Source organism: Callithrix jacchus, chromosome 1 (assembly GCF_049354715.1).
Source record: "Callithrix jacchus isolate 240 chromosome 1, calJac240_pri, whole genome shotgun sequence".
Taxonomy (NCBI): domain Eukaryota; kingdom Metazoa; phylum Chordata; class Mammalia; order Primates; family Cebidae; genus Callithrix; species Callithrix jacchus.
Window position 1 is genome coordinate 105247543 of NC_133502.1, and position 18435 is coordinate 105265977.

Consider the following 18435-nt stretch of genomic DNA (forward strand, 5'->3'; position numbering starts at 1 on the left):
CTTTAACCTGCTGGAGGTGCCTTGCTGCACATTCCATATCCACTGGTCCACCCAGGGGGTTGCTGCAGGCAGTTCAGAGCAGGAGACCCCTGTACCCTTCTAGCATTCTATGGCCACCAGCCAAAAACCAGGAGTTGATGCCTCAAGAGTGACATGACGGGCAAGGGACAGGGATCCGTGGATGCACACTTTGGCTGTTGGCCCTCAGTAGGTAAACCTGAGGTTCGTCCTACAAGTCTCTCTAGGTCCCACGGAGCAGGACTCAGCCCCAGCTGCTGTCAGTGGAACTCAGTCACGAATATACCGTTTATCGGCTTTTCTCTGCCGGTGGTCTCACTTGTGTACTATCTCGCACAGTGCTTTATAGCATCACTTCTCAAACTCTGTGTACCTAAACCCCTTACACAGGATCTACTTCGGGGAAAATCTCAGCTAAGACAGTGAGGATCAGCAGATGGCTTTCATTGTCAAGGACAATGAAAATGGGATAATCAATAGGTCATAAATGAGGCTAGTAAACACTCTGCCTTGGACTCCCAACTGCAGCTGATGGTTGAGGTTCAAGATTAGCACCTGGAACCCTAACATAATATGAATTTGCCACAAAGGCCCACAGTGGGAGATTTTGTGGAGAGAGATATAGACATTGATACCTAGACACACACACACACACACGTACTAATACAATCTATACAATGTGATACAACCTATTCAATACAAGTCTACGTAATAATAGTATATTTATGAAAAAATATACATTTCTTTTTTTTTTTTTTTTTTTTGAGACAGAGTTTCGCTCGTTACCCAGGCTGGAGTGCAATGGCACGTTCTCAGCTCACCGCAACCTCCACCTCCTGTACATTTCTTAAAAGTTACTTCCAGAGGCCAGGCACAGTGGCTCACGCCTGTAATCCAAGCACTTTAGGAGGCCAAGGTGGGTGGATCGCTTGAGGTCAGGAGTTTGAGACCAGCCTGGTCAACATGGTGAAACCTCATCTCTACTAAAAATACAAAAATTATCTGGGCATTGTGGCTCATGCATGTAATCCCAGCTACTTGGGAGGCTGAAGCAGGAGAACCCCTTGAACCTGGGAGGCAAAGGTTGTAGTGGGCCAAGATCGTGCCACTGCACTCCAGCCTGGGTGACAGAGTGAAACTCTGTCCCCCCCCCGCAAAAAAAATAGTTACTTCTACAGCATTTTAAAGAGATAAGCTAAATAGTTAATAATCATTATTTTAGAGGTGGAGGAGGGGGGTCTTACCATGTTGCCCAGGTTGGCCTTGAACTCCTGGCCTCAAGCAATCTTCCCAGGAACTTGGTGTCCCCGGTAGTTGGGACTACAGGCATGCACCACTTCACTCAGCTAACAGTAACTTTTAATTGTTGAAGATAAGTGACTTAGACATTTTCACTCTACTCTCATCTTTTGAGAGGGACCCTATACTCCCTTCCTCCACCTGCCCAGCACTGGCCATTGACTCCCAGATGAGCACCACACCAGCCCTGAGTAATCGATTCCAGATGCTCAGATCGGCTGCCTCCTGGGAGACACGCCTGCACTTTCATTCTTCCTCCTCAGACCAGAGGATGGTGCGCTGACATAGAGGCAAAAAGGAACAAAGAAAGAATCTTCCATCAGAGAATTGGCACATATGGTGACATTTAATCATTGAGAGAAAATTGGAGAAGAGAGACCATGTATTTGAAACTATCACAAAAGTAAAGGAGCATTATCTGGACCATGTTTTGAGAAAGACTATCTGCCTTAGAAGAAGGAGGAGAATAAAGAGGGAGAAGCGGGGGAGGGGAATGAGGAGGAGGGGGAGAGGGCAGAGGAAGAGGAGAGGGAGGAGGGGGAGAGGAAGGAGGAGGAAGGGAGAGGAAGGAGGAGGAAGGGAGAGGGAGGAGGAGGGGGAGAGGGAGGTGGTGGGGGAGAGGGAGGAGAGGAAGGGGGAGAGGGAGGAGAGGAAGGGGGAGAGGGAGGAGAGGAAGGGGAGGAGGAGGGAGAAGAAGGAAGAAGAAAAACTTTCTCTGATTTTTTATGGCTGGTAAAAGATGTCCTTAGGAAAAACAAATGAAGGAGACTATGTTGCAAAGCTTGATGAAACAGGACTTTAGAAACACGTCTTTAGAATGAGAAGCTCTCTGCTGATGCAAAAAATCTATTAGGACGCTATTTTACTACTAACGGCTGAATATATTTTTCTAAAATATGTTGGAATATTCTGAAACTGTATTTAACTGTCTACTTTATTAACTAAGTTATTTGAGTAGATTGTGAAGGAATCAGCTTTTGAGTGCAGGCTGCATGTTTGTATATTTTGAGATGGTCCCCAGCTAAAAAAAATTGTATTCAAACCCAAATTGCATTCAAAACCAAATGCCCTCGAGAGAAATTATTTTCCTAGATCCTAATCTATTGGGATTTCATCAGAGCCTAACCAACCTATGAGAAAGGAAATACCCAACTCCAGCTCCCTCTAGCTTTTGCTTTCCCCATGGGAGAAGCAGAGTACCAAACACCAGTCTCCTCCAGCCATCTTGTCCTGTGTAAGGCAGGAAAAAACTCAGAGCCACCTGTGAAGTCCATGGCCCAGGGGCACAGGCTTATTACAAGACTGTGCTTCATCACAGGACTGTAGAATACTTTCCCTCCCTCAGACCTTACCACTAATTACTGAAGGCCTATTTACTGCATTTCCTTTCATCCAGTACATCATATCCAGCTTTAAACATTACAAAGCATACTAAAAGACAAAAAGAAAACACAGTTTGAAGAGACATAGCGAGCATCAGAGCCAGGCCCAGATATGGCAGGGATGCTGGAATTTTTAGAGCAGGAATTTAAAACAGTTATGATTAATCTGCTGGGGGCTCTAATGGAAAAAGCAGACAACCTGCAAGAACAAATGGGAAATGAAAATGTAGAGGCAGAAATTCTAAGAAAAAATAAAAGGAGGGCAGCGGCGGCGGCGAGAGCTGACTGGGGCGTCCGCTAGGCTCGGACGGCCTGCTGAGCCTCCCAACCCGCTTCTGTAAGGCTTTGCCTTTCCAACTTCAGCTACAGTGTTAGCTAAGTTTGGAAAGAAGGAAAAAGGAAAATCCCCGGCCCCTTTTCTTTTGTGGTTTGCCAAAGTCGTTGTAGTCTTTTTGCCCAAGTCTGTTGTGTTTTTAGAGGTGTTATCTCCAGCTCCTTGCACTCCTGTTAACAAGCACCTCAGCGAGAGCAGCAGCAGCAGCGATAGCAGCCACCGAAGAGCCAGCAGGGTCGCCCAGTGTCATGACCAGGGCAGGAGAACACAACCGCCAGAGAGGATGCTGTGGATCCCTGGCCGACTACCTGACCTCTGCAAAATTCCTTCTCTACCTTGGTCATTTTCTCTCCACTTGGGTTAGGAGGTCAGACTTGCCAGAAAATGAGCGGCACTGTGGTGGTTCCAGGAGGATACTTTGTCATGTTAATTAAAAGTCTCACAAGAAAGGTGACAGATGCTTATCCCAACTTTACAGGAGATCGGATGTGGCACTTTGCTGTGTCTGTGTTTCTGGTAGAGCTCTATGGAAACAGCCTCCTTTTGACAGCAGTCTACGGGCTGGTGGTGGCAGGGTCTGTTCTGGTCCTGGGAGCCATCCACTGGGTGGATAAGAATGCTAGACTTAAAGTGGCCCAGACCTCGCTGGTGGTACAGAATGTTTCAGTCATCCTGTGTGGAATCATCCTGATGATGGTTTTCTTACATAAACACGAGCTTCTTACCATGTACCATGGATGCGTTTTCACTTCCTACTATATCCTGATCATCACTATTGCAAATATTGCAAATTTGGCCACTACTGCTACTGCAATCACAATCCAAAGGGATTGGATTGTTGTTGCAGGAGAAGACAGAAGCAAACTCGCAAATATGAATGCCACAATACGAAGGATTGACCAGTTAACCAACATCTTGGCCCCAATGGCTGTTGGCCAGATTATGACATTTGGCTCCCCAGTCATTGGCTGTGGTTTTATTTCGGGATGGAACTTGGTATCCATGTGCGTGGAGTACTTTCTGCTCTGGAAGGTTTACCCGAAAACCCCTGCTCTAGCTGTGAAAGCTGCTCTTAAAGAAGAGGAAACTGAATTGAAACAGCTGAATTTACACAAAGATACTGAGCCGAAACCCATGGAGGGAACTCATCTAATGGATGTGAAAGGCTCTGACATCCATGAGCTTGAACATGAGCTAGAGCCTACTTGTGCCTCCCAGATGGCTGAGCCCTTTCGTACCTTCCGAGATGGATGGATCTCCTACTACAACCAGCCCGTGTTTCTGGCTGGCATGGGTCTTGCTTTCCTTTATATGACTGTCCTGGGCTTCGACTGCATCACCACAGGGTACGCCTATACTCAGGGACTGAGTGGTTCAATCCTCAGTATTTTGATGGGAGCATCAGCTATAACTGGAATAATGGGAACTGTGGCTTTCACTTGGCTACGTCGAAAATGTGGTTTGGTTCGGACAGGTCTGATCTCAGGATTGGCACAGCTTTCCTGTTTAATCTTGTGTGTGATCTCTGTATTCATGCCTGGAAGCCCCTTGGACTTGCCCGTTTCTCCTTTTGAAGATATCCAATCAAGGTTCATTCAAGGAGAGTCAATTACACCTACCAAGATACCTGAAACCATTACTACAACTGAAATACACATGTCTAACGGGTCTAATTCTGCTAATATTGTCCCAGAGACCAGTGCTGAATCTGTGCCCATAATCTCCGTCAGTCTGCTGTTTGCAGGCATCATTGCTGCTAGAATCGGTCTTTGGTCCTTTGATTTAACTGTAACACAGTTGCTGCAAGAAAATGTAATTGAATCTGGAAGAGGCATTATAAATGGTGTACAGAACTCCATGAACTATCTTCTTGATCTTTTGCATTTCATCATGGTCATCCTGGCTCCAAATCCTGAAGCTTTTGGCTTGCTCGTATTGATTTCAGTCTCCTTTGTGGCAATGGGCCACATTATGTATTTCCGCTTTGCCCAAAATACTCTGGGAAACAAGCTCTTTGCTTGCGGTCCTGATGCAAAAGAAGTTAGGAAAGAAAATCAAGCGAGTACTTCTGTTGTTTGAGACAGTTAACCGTTGCTATCCTGTTACTAAATTGTATAGAGCACATGTGCTTATTTTGTACTGCAGAATTCCAATAAATGACTGGGTATTTCTCTCTTTAAAAAAAAAAAAAAGAAAGAAAGAAAAAAGAAAAGGAATAACAGAGATCAAAAACATTGTAATAAAAATTAAGTATGCATTCAATGGCCTTGTTAGGAGACTGGACATGGCTGAGGAAACAAGCTCTGAGCCGGAATATATGTCAATAGAAACTTCCAAAACCGAAAAGCGGAGAGAAAAAAAACACTGAAAAACAAAAACAAAGGGTTCGTATTGGGATAATAAAAATCCTGAAACTCAGATAGTAGTGTCTTTTTCTGTTTTTTGGTACAACGCCACCCTAAGAAGAACTAAAAAGCCGAACACACTGAAAAATCAACAACTCTTCTTAGATCCCTCAGACAAGTGAAGTCACAGGGCAAATCGTTGTCCTCAAATGGGAGAGACAGGCAAATACAGAGAATCACTACTTACTGAAGCAGAAACCCAGGAGAAAAGGCCTCTACCAAAACCAGCACCAGGATACAAAAACCTAAACAGTAACTGACACATTTGGAAGGTTCAATCTGTATAAGTCTGAGAGTTGAACTCCAGATGATCCAGTCATGGGAGACCCTCATACTTTGGTGAGTTTTAACTCCAGGAGCTCAAGCAGGCTCTCACAGTGAATATCAGGGGACCATCCCCTCATGCTCCTGGTAGAAGGAAGGGGAAATGAAGCATTTTGAAATACACCAGGCCATCCTGTTTGTCTTAACAAAGCCTGTCCTCAAGAGAAACTTTTCACAAGAGCATAAACTATTGGAGTTTTATCAGAGTCTAACCAACCTGGGGAAAGGGAAATACACAACTGTAGCACACACTGGCCATCCTGTCCTGCTGAAGGAGGGGAAGAAGACTGAGAAAATTCAGCATCCAGAGAAATAGACTCTCCACAAGACTGACAGTCATAGGAACATACAAAGCCTCCTCTTTCCCCATGTTACTAAAGGTCTATGCAGCAGCTCCTTTCATCCACTGCATTGTAAACAGTTATCAAGAAAAAAGTAACAAGGCATACTAGAAGGCAAAAAACACACAGTGTGAAGTGACAGAGCAAATAAGATAAGACTCAAGTATGTCAGGGATGGTGAAATTCTCAGAGTAGAAATTTAAAACAACTATAATATGCTAAGGACTCTGGTGGATAGAGTAGACAGTGTGCAAGAACAAGAACAGACAGGAAATAAAGGCAGAGAGACAAATTCCAAGAAAGAATGAAAAGCAAGTGATAGAGATTTAAAAACCACAGAAATAAAGAATGCCTTTTAATAGTAGGCTGGACATAGATGAGGAAAAATGCAGAGTTTAAGAATATCTCAATAGAAACTTCCAAAGCTGATAAGAACAACAAAATGCTAAGAACAAAAGAACAGAATATCCTAGATCTGTGGGGGAACTACAAAAGTGATAACATAGGCATTATGAGGATACCATAAGGAGAATAGAGAAAGAAAATAACTTTTTAAAGTCACAATGACTAATATTTCCTCATTTTCTGCAAATTAATGTTAGACACCAAACCACAGATCTAACAAGCTCAGAGAACATCAAGCACAATAAATGGCAAAAAAAAATCACATCCACACATCCCCCACACCCACACACACCCACACATCCACACACATCTACATACACAAATGCACACACACATCCACACACACAAATCCACATACGTACATACGTACACACACACATGCACATACACTGCCACCTACAGCAATCACTGAAAAAACTATTCAGAGAGATATATTTAAAAACACTATAGATAAATAAAAATGGAATTCTAAAACATGCTCAAGTAATTTATAAGAATGCAATGAAAAGGTCAGGTGCAGTGGCTCCCCCTATAATCTCAGCATATTGGGGGGCTAAGGCAGGCAGATCACCTGAGGTCAGGAGTTTGAGACCAGTTTGGCCAACATGGTGAAACACATCTCTACTAAAAATACAAAAATTAGCCAGGTATGGTGGAGGGCACCTGAAATTCCAGCTACTGGGGAGACTGAGGCAGGAGAATCATTTGAACCCAAAGGCGGAAATTGCAGTGAGCTGAGATCACACCACTGTGCTCTAGCCTGGGTGATAAAGGAAGACTCTGTCTTAAAAAAAAAAAAAAAAAAAAAAAAAGAAAGAAAAGAAAAGAAAGAATGTAGAGAAATAAAAACCAAAGAGAATAAACAGAAAACAACAACAAAAAAAATGGCACACTTAAACCCTAACATATCAATAATTATATTAAATGTACACCAAATATACCAAGTTAAAAAAACAGAAGTAGTCTCTACAAGAAACATATTTCAAACATAATGATGTAGACAACTTAAAAGAAAAAAGATGGAAAAAGATATACTAATCAAACATTAATCAAAGGAAAGCAGGAATAACTGTATTAACATTAGACTAAGTAGACTTCACAGCAAAGAGAATTACTATAGATAGATAGGGACACAATATAATGATAAAGGATCAGTTCACTAAGAAGACATAGCAGTCCTAAATGTGTATGCACCAAACAAAGTTGAAAATATGTAAGGCAAAAAATAGAACTGAAAGGAGAAATGGGCAAATCCACAAGTATAATTGGAGATACCAAAACCCTTCTCTCAACAGTTGGTGCAAAAACTAGACAGAAAGTCGGCTGGGCACAGTGGCTCATGCCTGTAATCTCAGCACTTTAGGAGGCCGAGGTGGGTAAATCATTTGCGGTCAGGAGTTCGAGACCAGCCTGGACAACATGGCGAAACCTTGTCTCCACGAAAAATACAAAAATTAGCTGGGCGTGGTGGCGCATGCCTATAATCCCAGCTACTCGAAAGGCTGAGGCAGGAGAATTGCTTTAACCCAGGAGACAGAAGTTGCAGTGAGCCAAGACTGTGCCACTGCACCCTAGCCTGGGTGGCAGAGCAGCATCAAGACTCCATCTCAAAACATATAAACAAAAAACTAGTCAGAAAATCAGCCAGGATGTATAAGAATTCAACAATAGGATCCTAACATTTATAGAATATTCGACCCAATAACAGTAGAACACATTCTTCTCCAAGCATCTACAGACCACATACCAAGATAGACCATATCCTGGGCAATAAAACAAATCTCAACAAATTTAAAAGAACTGAAATCACACAGAGTGCAATCCTGAACTGCAATGGAATCAAACTAGAAATCAGTAACAGAAAGTAGCAGGAAAACCTCCACGCACTTGGAAATTAATGGGCATACTTCTAAATAATCCATGGGTCAAAGAGGAAGCCTCAAAGAAAATTTCAAAATACACTGCACTGAGTGAAAATAGAAACACAGCCTATCAAAATGCATGAGTGCTGAAAGTAAAATTCATAATATTAAACACATACTTTAGAAAGCAGGAAAAGCCTCAAGTCAATGATTTAAGCTTCCGCCTTAAGTGCTAAGGAGAAAAAGAGCAAAAGAAACCCAAAGCAAGCAGAAGGAAGGAAATAGTGATGATTAGAAGCAGAAATAAATTAAATTGAAAATAGAAAAATGAGAGAAAAATCAATGAAACAAAGAACTGGTTCTCTGAAAAGACTGATAAAATCAACAAACCTGCAACCAGAATAAGCTAGACAGTCATATTAAACATAAATAAATAAATAAGAATGTAAAAAAATCGACAAACCTCTAGCAAGACAAAAGAGCGAGCGAGCGAGCGCAAGAAGACAGAGATTATCAGTATCAGGGGTGGAGACTGGGAAGATCACGACAGACATCAAAATATAATAAGGCAGAACAGGAGTGGAGCAAGATGACCAAATAGAGGGCTCCACTGATCATCCCCCTTCACAAGAACACCAAATTTAACAACTATCTACATTTTTTAAAAACCTTCATAAGAACAACAACAAAAATCAGGTGAGCACTCACATCACCTGATTTTAACTTCATATCACTGAAAAAGACACTGAAGCAGGTAGGAAAGACAGTCTTGAATTGCCAATGCCACCCCTCCCCCACCCCTGGCAGCAGCCATGTGGCATGGAGAGACAATTTGTGCACTTGGGAGAGGGAAGCATGGCAACTGTGAGACTTGGCATTGAACTCAGTGCTGCCCTGTCACAGTGGAAAGCAAAATCAGGATGAACTCAGCTGATGCTTCTCCCACAGAGGGAGCATTTACACCCGCCCTTGCCAGAGAAGAACTGCCCACTCCAACAGTTGAACTTGCGTTTTGGCAAGCCTCACCACCATAGGCTAAAGGGCTCTGGGGCCCTAGATAAATTTAAAAGGCAGTTTAGGCCACGAGTACTGCAACTTCTAGGCAAGTGCTAATGCTGAGCTGGGCTTGGAGACAGTCAACTTGGAGGGCCAAACAATTTACTGGGACACAAGCTGGGGCAGCTAAGGGATTGTTTGTGCCACTCCTCCCACAACCCCAGGCAGCACAGCTTGTGGTTCTAAAATGGACCCCTTCCTTCTGCTTGAGAAGAGGAGAGGGACAAATAAAGAGGTCTTAGCATTATAGATACCAGCACAGCCACAGTAGGATAGGCAGAGTCATGAGGCCCCCATTCCAACCCCTAGCTTCCAGATGACATTTCTGGACACATCCAGGGCCAGAGGGAACCTGCTGCCTTGAAGGGAAGGACCCAGTCTTAGAAGGAGCCATCACTTGCTGACTAAAGAGCCTTTGGATCTGCAGAAATCTACCTGGTGTTGCACTGTGGCTGAGATGGCACTCAAACCATGAGATGTGATTCCCAGGTAGTACACCATGGACCTTGGCTGGGACTCAGACATGCTGGCTTCAGGTGAGATTCAAAACATTTCCAGCTGTGGTGGCTATGATGACAAAAACTCCTTTTGCTTGAAAAAAGCAGAGGGAAAGAAAAGGACTTTGTCTTGTACTCTAGCTACCACAACAGCCACAGGGAAGTAGAGCACCAAGTGGGCTCCTGGAGGTTTCCAATTCCAGGCCTTGCCTCTTGAACAGCATTTTTGGACCTGCCCTGGGCCAGAGGGAAGCCCACTGCCCTGAACAGTAAGTCCCAGGCCTGGAGCACTGACCACAAGCTAAGTGCAGAGCCTTTGGGAGCTTGAATGAACATTGTCGGTGGCTTGGCAGTACTCCCTGTGGCCCTATGGTGATGGTAGCTACAGGGTGAGGCTCCTCTACCTGTAGAAAAAAAGAGGAAAAGAGTAGGAAAGACTGCATCTCATGGTTTAAGTGCCATCTCAGCCACAGTAGAATAGAATACCAGGTAGATTTCTAAGGTTCTTGACTCCAGTTCCTGGCTCCTGGATAGCATCTCTGGACTAGCCTGTTGGCCTGAGGGAATTTGCTGTCCTGAAAGGAAGAACACAAGCCTGGCTGGCTTCACCACCTGTTGACTAGGTGACAGGAGCCCTAGGGCTTAAGCAAACATAGGCAGTAGCCAGGAAGTGCTTTTGTGGACCTTGGGCAAGACCCAGTCCTATGCTGGCTTTAGGTCTGACCGAGCACAGTCCCAGTGGTGGTGGCCATGGGGTGCTTTTGTTACCCCACCCCCAGCTCCAGACAGCTCAGCAGAGAGAGACTCCATTTGTTTGGGAGAGACGGAAGAGAACAGAATCTCTGCCTGGTAATCCAGATAATTCATCCAGATAATTCTTCCAAATCTTATCCAAGACCAAAAAGGCAGTACCTCTACAAGTCTGTAAGAACCACAGTGTTACTAGGCTTGAGGTGCCCCTTAAAACACATATGGCTTACATCAAAACCCAAATCCTTTCAAGCCTTCCCAAGAAGGATGGATACAAACAAGCCCAGACTATGAAGACTACAATAAATATCTAACTTGTCAATGCCTAGATATCAACAAACATCCTCAAGTATCATGATCATCCAGGAAAAAATGACATTACCAAATGAACTAAATAAGGCACCAGGGACCAATCCTGGAGAAACAGAGATATATGATCTTTCAGACAGATACTTCAAAATAGCTGGTTTGAGGAAACTCAAAGAAATTCAAGATCACACAGAGAAGAAATGCAGGATTTCGTAAGAAAAATTTAGCAAAGAAATTGAAATTATTAAAAAGAATCAAGCAGAAATTCTGGAGCTGAAAATGGAGTTGAGATATTAAAAAATGCATCAGAAACTCTTAATATCAGAATTGATCAAGCAAAAGAAAGAATAAGTGAGCTTCAAGACAGAATACATAGTCAGAGGAGACAAAAGAACAAAGAACAAAAAAGAATGGAGCACTCCCACAAGATTTAGAAAATAGCATCAAAGGGGACAAATCTAAAAGTTATTGGCCTTAGAGTGGAGGCAGAAAAAGAGATAGGAGTACAAAATTTATTAATAACAGAGAATTTCTAAAACATAGAGATATCAATATCCAAGCACAAAAAGGTTATACACCAAGCAGATTTAACCCCAAAAAAGACTACGTCAAAGCATTTAATAATCAAACTCCCAAAGGTCAAAAACAAAGAAAGAATCCTAAAAGCATCAAGAAAGACAAAACAGATAACATACAACGGAGCTCCAATACGCCCGGCAGCAGACTTTTTAGAGAAAACCTCACAGGCCAGGAAAGAATGGCATGTTCTTAAAGAAGAAAACTTTTACACTAGAATAGTATAGCCGGCAAAAAATATCCTTCAAACATGAAGGAGAAATAAAGACTTCCCCAGACAAACAAAAGCTGAGGGATTTCATCAACACTAGTCCTACAAGAAATGCTAAAGGAGGTACTTAAATAAAAAAGAAAAGGACATTAAGACAGATAGGAAATCATCTGAAGGTATAAAACTCACTGGTGATAGTAGGAAAACAGAACATTATAATACTGTAACTGTGGTATGTAAACTCTTAAGTAGAAAGACTAAAAAATGAACCAATCAAAAATAATAATTACAACCTTTCAAGACATAGACAATACAATAAGATCTAACTAAAAACAATAAAATGTTTAAAAGTGGGGGGGGATGAAGTTAAAGTGTAGTTTTTACCAATTTTCTTTTGGCTTGTTTATGCAAGCAGTGTTAAGTTGTTATAAGCTTAAAAATAATGGGTTATAAAATAGTATAATGCAAGCCTCATGGTAACCTCAAATTAAAAATAAATACACACAAAAAAATAAAAAGCAAGAAACTAAAGTCATACCACCAGAGAAAATCACCTTCACTAAAAGGAAGACAGGAAACAAGAAAAAAAGGAAGAGAACACCACAAAACAACCAGAAAATAAATAATAAAATGGCAGAAGTAAGTCTTTACTTTTCAATAATAAGATTGAATGCAAATGGGCTAAACACTCCAATCAAAGAGAGATTTGCTGAATGGATTTTTAAAAAAGACTCAATGATTTGTTGCCTAAAGAAACACACTGCACTTATAATGATACAGGTAGACTGCAAATAAAGAGATGGAAAAGCTATTCAATACCAATGGAAACCAAAAAAAGAGCAGGAGTAGTTATATCAGATAAAATAGATTTCAAGAAAAAAACTATCAGAACAGACAAAGAAGGTTGTGTAATGATAAAGGGGTCAATTCAGCAACAGGATATAATAATTATAAATATATATGTACCCAACAGTGGAACACTCTGATATAGAAAGCAAATATTACTACAGTTAAAGACTGAAAAGCCTTTCCTCTAAAATCTAGAACATAACAAGGATGCCCACTCTCACCACTGTTATTCAACATAATACTGGAAGTTTCAGTAAAGGAAAGCCCCAGACCCAATGGCTTCACAGCTGAATTTACCAAATCTTTAAATAAGAAGTAACACAAATTCCACTCTATTCTGAAAAACATAGGGGGAGGGGATACTTCCAAACTCATTCAGTGAGGCCAGTATTACCCTGACACCAAAACCAGAAAAAGACACATCTAAAAAGGAAAGCGACAGGCCAATATCTCTGATGAATATTGATGAAAAAATTTTCAACAAAACATCAGCAAACTGAATTCAACAACATGTGAAAAAGATTATTCATCATGACCAAGTGGATTGATTTCTGGGATGCAAAGACAATTCAACATATGTAAAGCAATGTGACATATCGTATCAACAAAAACCTTATGATCATCTCAACTGATACTGAAAAAGCATTTGATAAAATTCAACATCCTTTCATGATTAAAAAAAAAACCTGCCAAAAAACTGAGATATAGAAGAAACATACCTCAACATAATAAATGCCATATATGATACATTCACAGCCAGCATCATAATGAGGGGGGAAAACTGAAAGCCTCACCTCTAAGATTTGGATTAAGATAAAGATGCCTATTTTTGCCAATATTATTAAACATAGTGCTGGAAGTCCTAGCTAAAGCAATCAGACAAGAGAAAAAAATAAAGGGCATTCGAATTGGAAAGGAAGAAGTAAAATTATCCTTGTTCGGAGGTGATATGATACCATATTAGAGAAACCTAAAGAATCCACAAAAATCGATTAGAACTGATTTTTAAAAACTCAGTAAAGTTGCAGGATCAACATACTAAAATCAGTAGCATTTTTATATGCCAACAGCAAACAATCTGAAAAAGAAATCAAGAAAGTAATCCCACTTACACTAGCTACAAATAAAGTAAAATACTTAGGAATTAATTTAACCAAAGAAGTGAAAAATCTCTACAATGAAAACTATAAAACACTGATGCAAGAAATTGAAGAGGATACAAAAGAATGAAAAGATATTTCATGTTCATGGATCAGAAGAATCAATTTTGTTAAAATATCCATACTACTCAAAGCAATCTACAGATTCAATGCAATCTCTATCAAAGTACCAAAGACATTCTTCCAGAAATAGAAGAAAAAAAAACAGTAAAATGTATATGGAACTATAAAAGACCCAGAATAACCAAACCCCTCCTAAGCGAAAAGAACAAAACTGGAGGAATCATATTATCTGACTTCAAATTCTACTACTTAGCTATAGGAACCAAAACAGCATAGTACTGGCATAAAAATAGACACATAAACCAGTGGAACAGAATACATAACCCCAAAACAAACCCATACATCTACAATATGCTCATTTTGACAAAGGTGCTAAGAACATAGCAGCTCTTATTGAAGAAAGGGCAGTTTCTTCATATCCGTAGGAAGAGGAATATGCAGAAGTATGAAAGAAGAATATGCAGAGGAATAAAAGTAGACTTCTATCTCTCATCATATACACAAAGCTAATCAAAATGGATTAAAGACTTAAATCTAAGTCCTCAAACTATGAAGCTACTAAAAAAAAAACTGGGGAAACTCAGGACATTGGAGTGGACAAACATTTCTTGAGTAATACCCTATAAGCACAGGTCACCAAAACAAAAATGGAAAAATGGGATTACATCAAGTTAAAATTGATGTAATTTTAACTTGATGTAATTACATCTGTGTAATTGATCTGCACAGCAAAGGAAACAATCAACAAAGTAAAGAGACAACCCACAGAATGGGAGAAAATATTTGCAAACTACCCCCACCAAGGTATTAGTAACAAGAAGATATAAGAAGCTCAAACAAGTCTATAAGAAACAATCTAGTAATTCCATTTTTTTAAATTGGCAAAAGATTTGAGTAGACATTTCTCAAAAGAAGACATACAAATGGCAAACAGGTATTTGAAAGGTACTCAACATCACTGATCATCAGGTCAAAACTACAATGAGATAGCATCTCACCCCAGTTCAAATGTCTTTCATCCAAAATTAGGCAATAACAAATGCTGGCATGGATGTGGGAAAAGAGAAGCTTCATACACTGTTGGTGGGAATGTAAATTAGCACAACCATTATGGAGAACAGTTTGGAGGTGCCTCAAAAAACTAAAAATAGAGGTACTATATAATCCAGCAATCCCATTTCTAGGTATATACCCAAAGGATAGGAAATCAGTATGCCAAAGAGATCTGCACTGCCATGTTGATGGCAGCATTATTTACGATAGCCAAGATTTTGGAAGCAACCTAAGTGTCCATCAGTAGATGAATGGATAAAGAAAATGTGGTACATATACATAATTGGGTACTGTTCTGCCATAAAAAAGAATAAGATTCTGTTATTTGCAACCTCATGGTTAGAACTAGAAATCATTATGCTAAGTGACATAAGCCAGGCAGAGAAAAACAAACTTCCCTGATTCTCACTTATTTGTTATGGCTGAAAATTAAAACAATTGAACTCATGGAGACAGAGAACAGAATGATGGTTGCCATAGTATGGGAAGGGTTGTAGGGGTGGATGGGAGGGAAGTGGGGATGGTTAATGGGTACAAAATAACAGAAAGAATGAATAAGACCTAGTATTTGCTAGCACAACAGAGTAAATATAATAAAAAATAATTTAATTGTTCATCTCAAAATAACTAAAGAAGCATAATTGGATTGTTTATAACACAAAGATAAATGCTTGAGGAGATGGATACCCCATTCATCCTGATGTGATTAGTATGCATTGCATGCTTTTATCAAAATATTTCATGTAACTAACTCATAAATATACACATGATATTTGGTTTGGCTCTGTGTTCCCACCCAAATCTCATCTTGTAGCTCCCATAATTCCCATGGGTTGTGGGAGAGACCCAGTGGGAGATAACTGAATCATGGGGGCATGTCTTTCCCATGCTGTTCTCATAACAGTAAATAAGTCCCATGAGATCTGATGGTTTTAAAAAGGAGAGTTTCACCTGCACAAGCTCTCTCTTTGCTTCCTGCCATCCATGTAAGATGTGACTTGCTCCTCCTTGCCTTCCACTATGATTGTGAGGCCTCCCCAGCCATGTGAAACTGTAAGTCCATCAAACCTCTCTTTCTTCTGTAACTCACCCAGTCTTGAGTATGTCTTTATCAGCGGTTAAATACAGACTAATACAATACACTTACTACATATCCACAACAATTAGAAATAAATTATTTAAACATACATATACACACATCTATATAAAATGAGGCAATACTTTAAATAATGCTACACACATAAATCTGATCTCTTTGATGAAATAGATCACTTTCTCAAGAACCACAAATTACCACCACTCATCCAATACAAAACAGGTAATTTAAATAGTTCTATAACTAATAAAGAAATTGAAATTTATAATTTAAAAACACTAAAATAATCTAGGCCCAGATTATTTCACTAGACAATTCTCCGTATGTTTAAGGCAGACTTAACACAATTCTATATACCTATTGCAGAAAACAAAAGAGCATGTCCCAGTTAAGTATATAAAGCTATTATTATCTTGATACTAAAATCAAAGACAGCACAAAAAAAGAAAACTACAGAACAATATCCTTCATGAATATAAACACAAAATTTCTTTTAAAAAATTGGTAAATAGAAATCAGCAATATTTAAAAAAATCATTCCTCATGACTCAGTGGACTTATTCCAGGGATATAAACTAGATTAGTTATTAAGAAGTCAATCAGTCTAATATACCCTATTTATAGGTTAAAAAAGAAAAGTTACATGATCCTATCAATCAATTCAGTAAAAGCACTTGACAAAATTGAGAATTCACTCATGATAATAGCTCTCAGAAAAATAGGAATAGGCAGGGCACAGTGGCTCATGCCTGTAATCCCAGCACTTTGGGAGGCTGAGGCGGGAGGATCACTTGAAGTCGAAAGTTGGAGACCAGCCTGACCAACAAGGAGAAACCCTGTCTCTACTAAAAATACAAAATTAGCCAGACATCATGGCACATGCCTGTAATCCCAGCTACGCAGGAGGCTGAAGCAGGAGAATCGCTTGAACTGGGAGGCGGAGGTTGTGGTGAGCTGAGATCATGCCATTATGGCACTCCAGCCTGGGCAACAAGAGCAAAACTCCATCTCAAAAAAAAAAAAAAAAAAAAAAGTAGGAATAGAGGAGAACTTCCTCAACTTCATAAAAAGTGGCTATAAAAACCTATAGCTAATATTATACCTGCCCCCTAAGATTGAAAAAAAATACAAAGATGTCCATTCTCACTACTCTTCGTCAACATATCCTGGAGGCTGTGCATGGTGGCTCATGCCTGTAATCCTAGCACTTTAGGAGGCCAAGGTGGGAAGATTGCTTGAGCTCAGGAGTTCAAGACTAGCCTGGGCAACATGACAAAATCCCATCTCTACAAAAATATAAACATGGTGGCATGTGCCTATAGTCCCAGCTACTTGAGAGGCTTAGGTGGGAGGTTAGTTTGAGTTTGGGAGGCGGAGGTTGCAGTAAACTGAGATCATGCCACTACACTCCAGCCTGGGTGACAGAGCCAGACCCTGTCTCAAACAAAACATAGTACTGAAAATTCTAGCGAATGCATTGCAAAAAAGAAATAGACAGTAAAGTAAAAAAAGAGGTATATAGACAATAAATTAAAAAAGAAAACTGTTCGTATTTGCAGATGATATCATTTCTATGTATCCCAAGATATCTACCAAAAACTTCATAGAACTAATTAGTTCATTGAATTATCAGTGTTTGAGAGTCAACTGTATTTCTATATATTAGCAGTGGACACTAACATTTAAAATACAATGCCATTTATAATTGAGAGAGAGAGAGAGAAATATTAAGATGTAAGTCTAACAATGTGTGCAGGACTTAAATGCAGTAAACTACAAAATTATGATAAAAGAAATAAAAACATCTAAATAAATGAAGAGACATACAACATTCACAAGTTGGAAGACTCAACATAGTAAAGATGTCAGTTCTTCTGAAAGTGATATGTAGATTTAACATATTTCCTATCAAAATTCCAGTAAGACTTTTTGGGTAGATATAAGGATTATTCTATATAGATTGATAAAATAGCAAAGAAAAGGCAAAGAAAATAAAATTGCTTAAGTAATTTTGAAAAAGAAAAATAAAGTGGAAGGAATCAGTCTACCAGATTTCAAGACTTATTATACAGCTGCAGTAATCAAGATTATGTGTTATTCGTGAAGGAACAGACACATAGATCAATGGAAGAGAGTACAGAATCCAGAAATAGACCCACACAAATGCACATCACCAATTTTTTTTTTATAAAGATGCAAAAGAAATGCAATGAAGGAAAGATAACCTTTTCAACAAATGGTGCTGGCACAATCAGCTATCCATGGGCAAAACAATAAACCTCCATCTATAAGTCTCATATTTTATATTAAAAATAACTCTAAATGAATCACAGACTTACACATAAAACTATGAAATGTTTCTAAAATAACACAGGATAAAATCTGCAAGATCTCAGCAAAGACTTATTAAGCTTGACACCCAAAACCATTACTCATAAAAGAAAA

The 18435-nt window shown here is 39.8% G+C and overlaps 1 protein-coding gene across 1 annotated transcript; it reads left to right on the forward strand.

Annotated features, from left to right (window-relative positions):
- The first annotated feature begins 2986 nt into the window (after positions 1-2986).
- Positions 2987-6625, forward strand: LOC100392360 (ferroportin). Its single transcript, XM_002742831.7, has 2 exons — positions 2987-3392; positions 3484-6625. Exons 1-2 carry the CDS (start codon positions 3282-3284, stop codon positions 5110-5112), a joined length of 1740 nt encoding a protein of 579 aa, XP_002742877.4. The 5' UTR covers positions 2987-3281; the 3' UTR covers positions 5113-6625.
- Positions 6626-18435: the final 11810 nt, after the last annotated feature.

What these genes read in the sequence shown, in the direction of transcription:
- LOC100392360 (XM_002742831.7), top strand. Translation starts at nt 3,282, where the DNA reads ATGACCAGGGCAGGAGAACACAACCGCCAGAGAGGATGCTGTGGATCC. An exon ending in GTCATTTTCTCTCCACTTGG is followed by an intron (nt 3,393 to 3,483) that starts GTTAGGAGGTCA and finishes CTCACAAGAAAG; the next exon opens with GTGACAGATGCTTATCCCAA.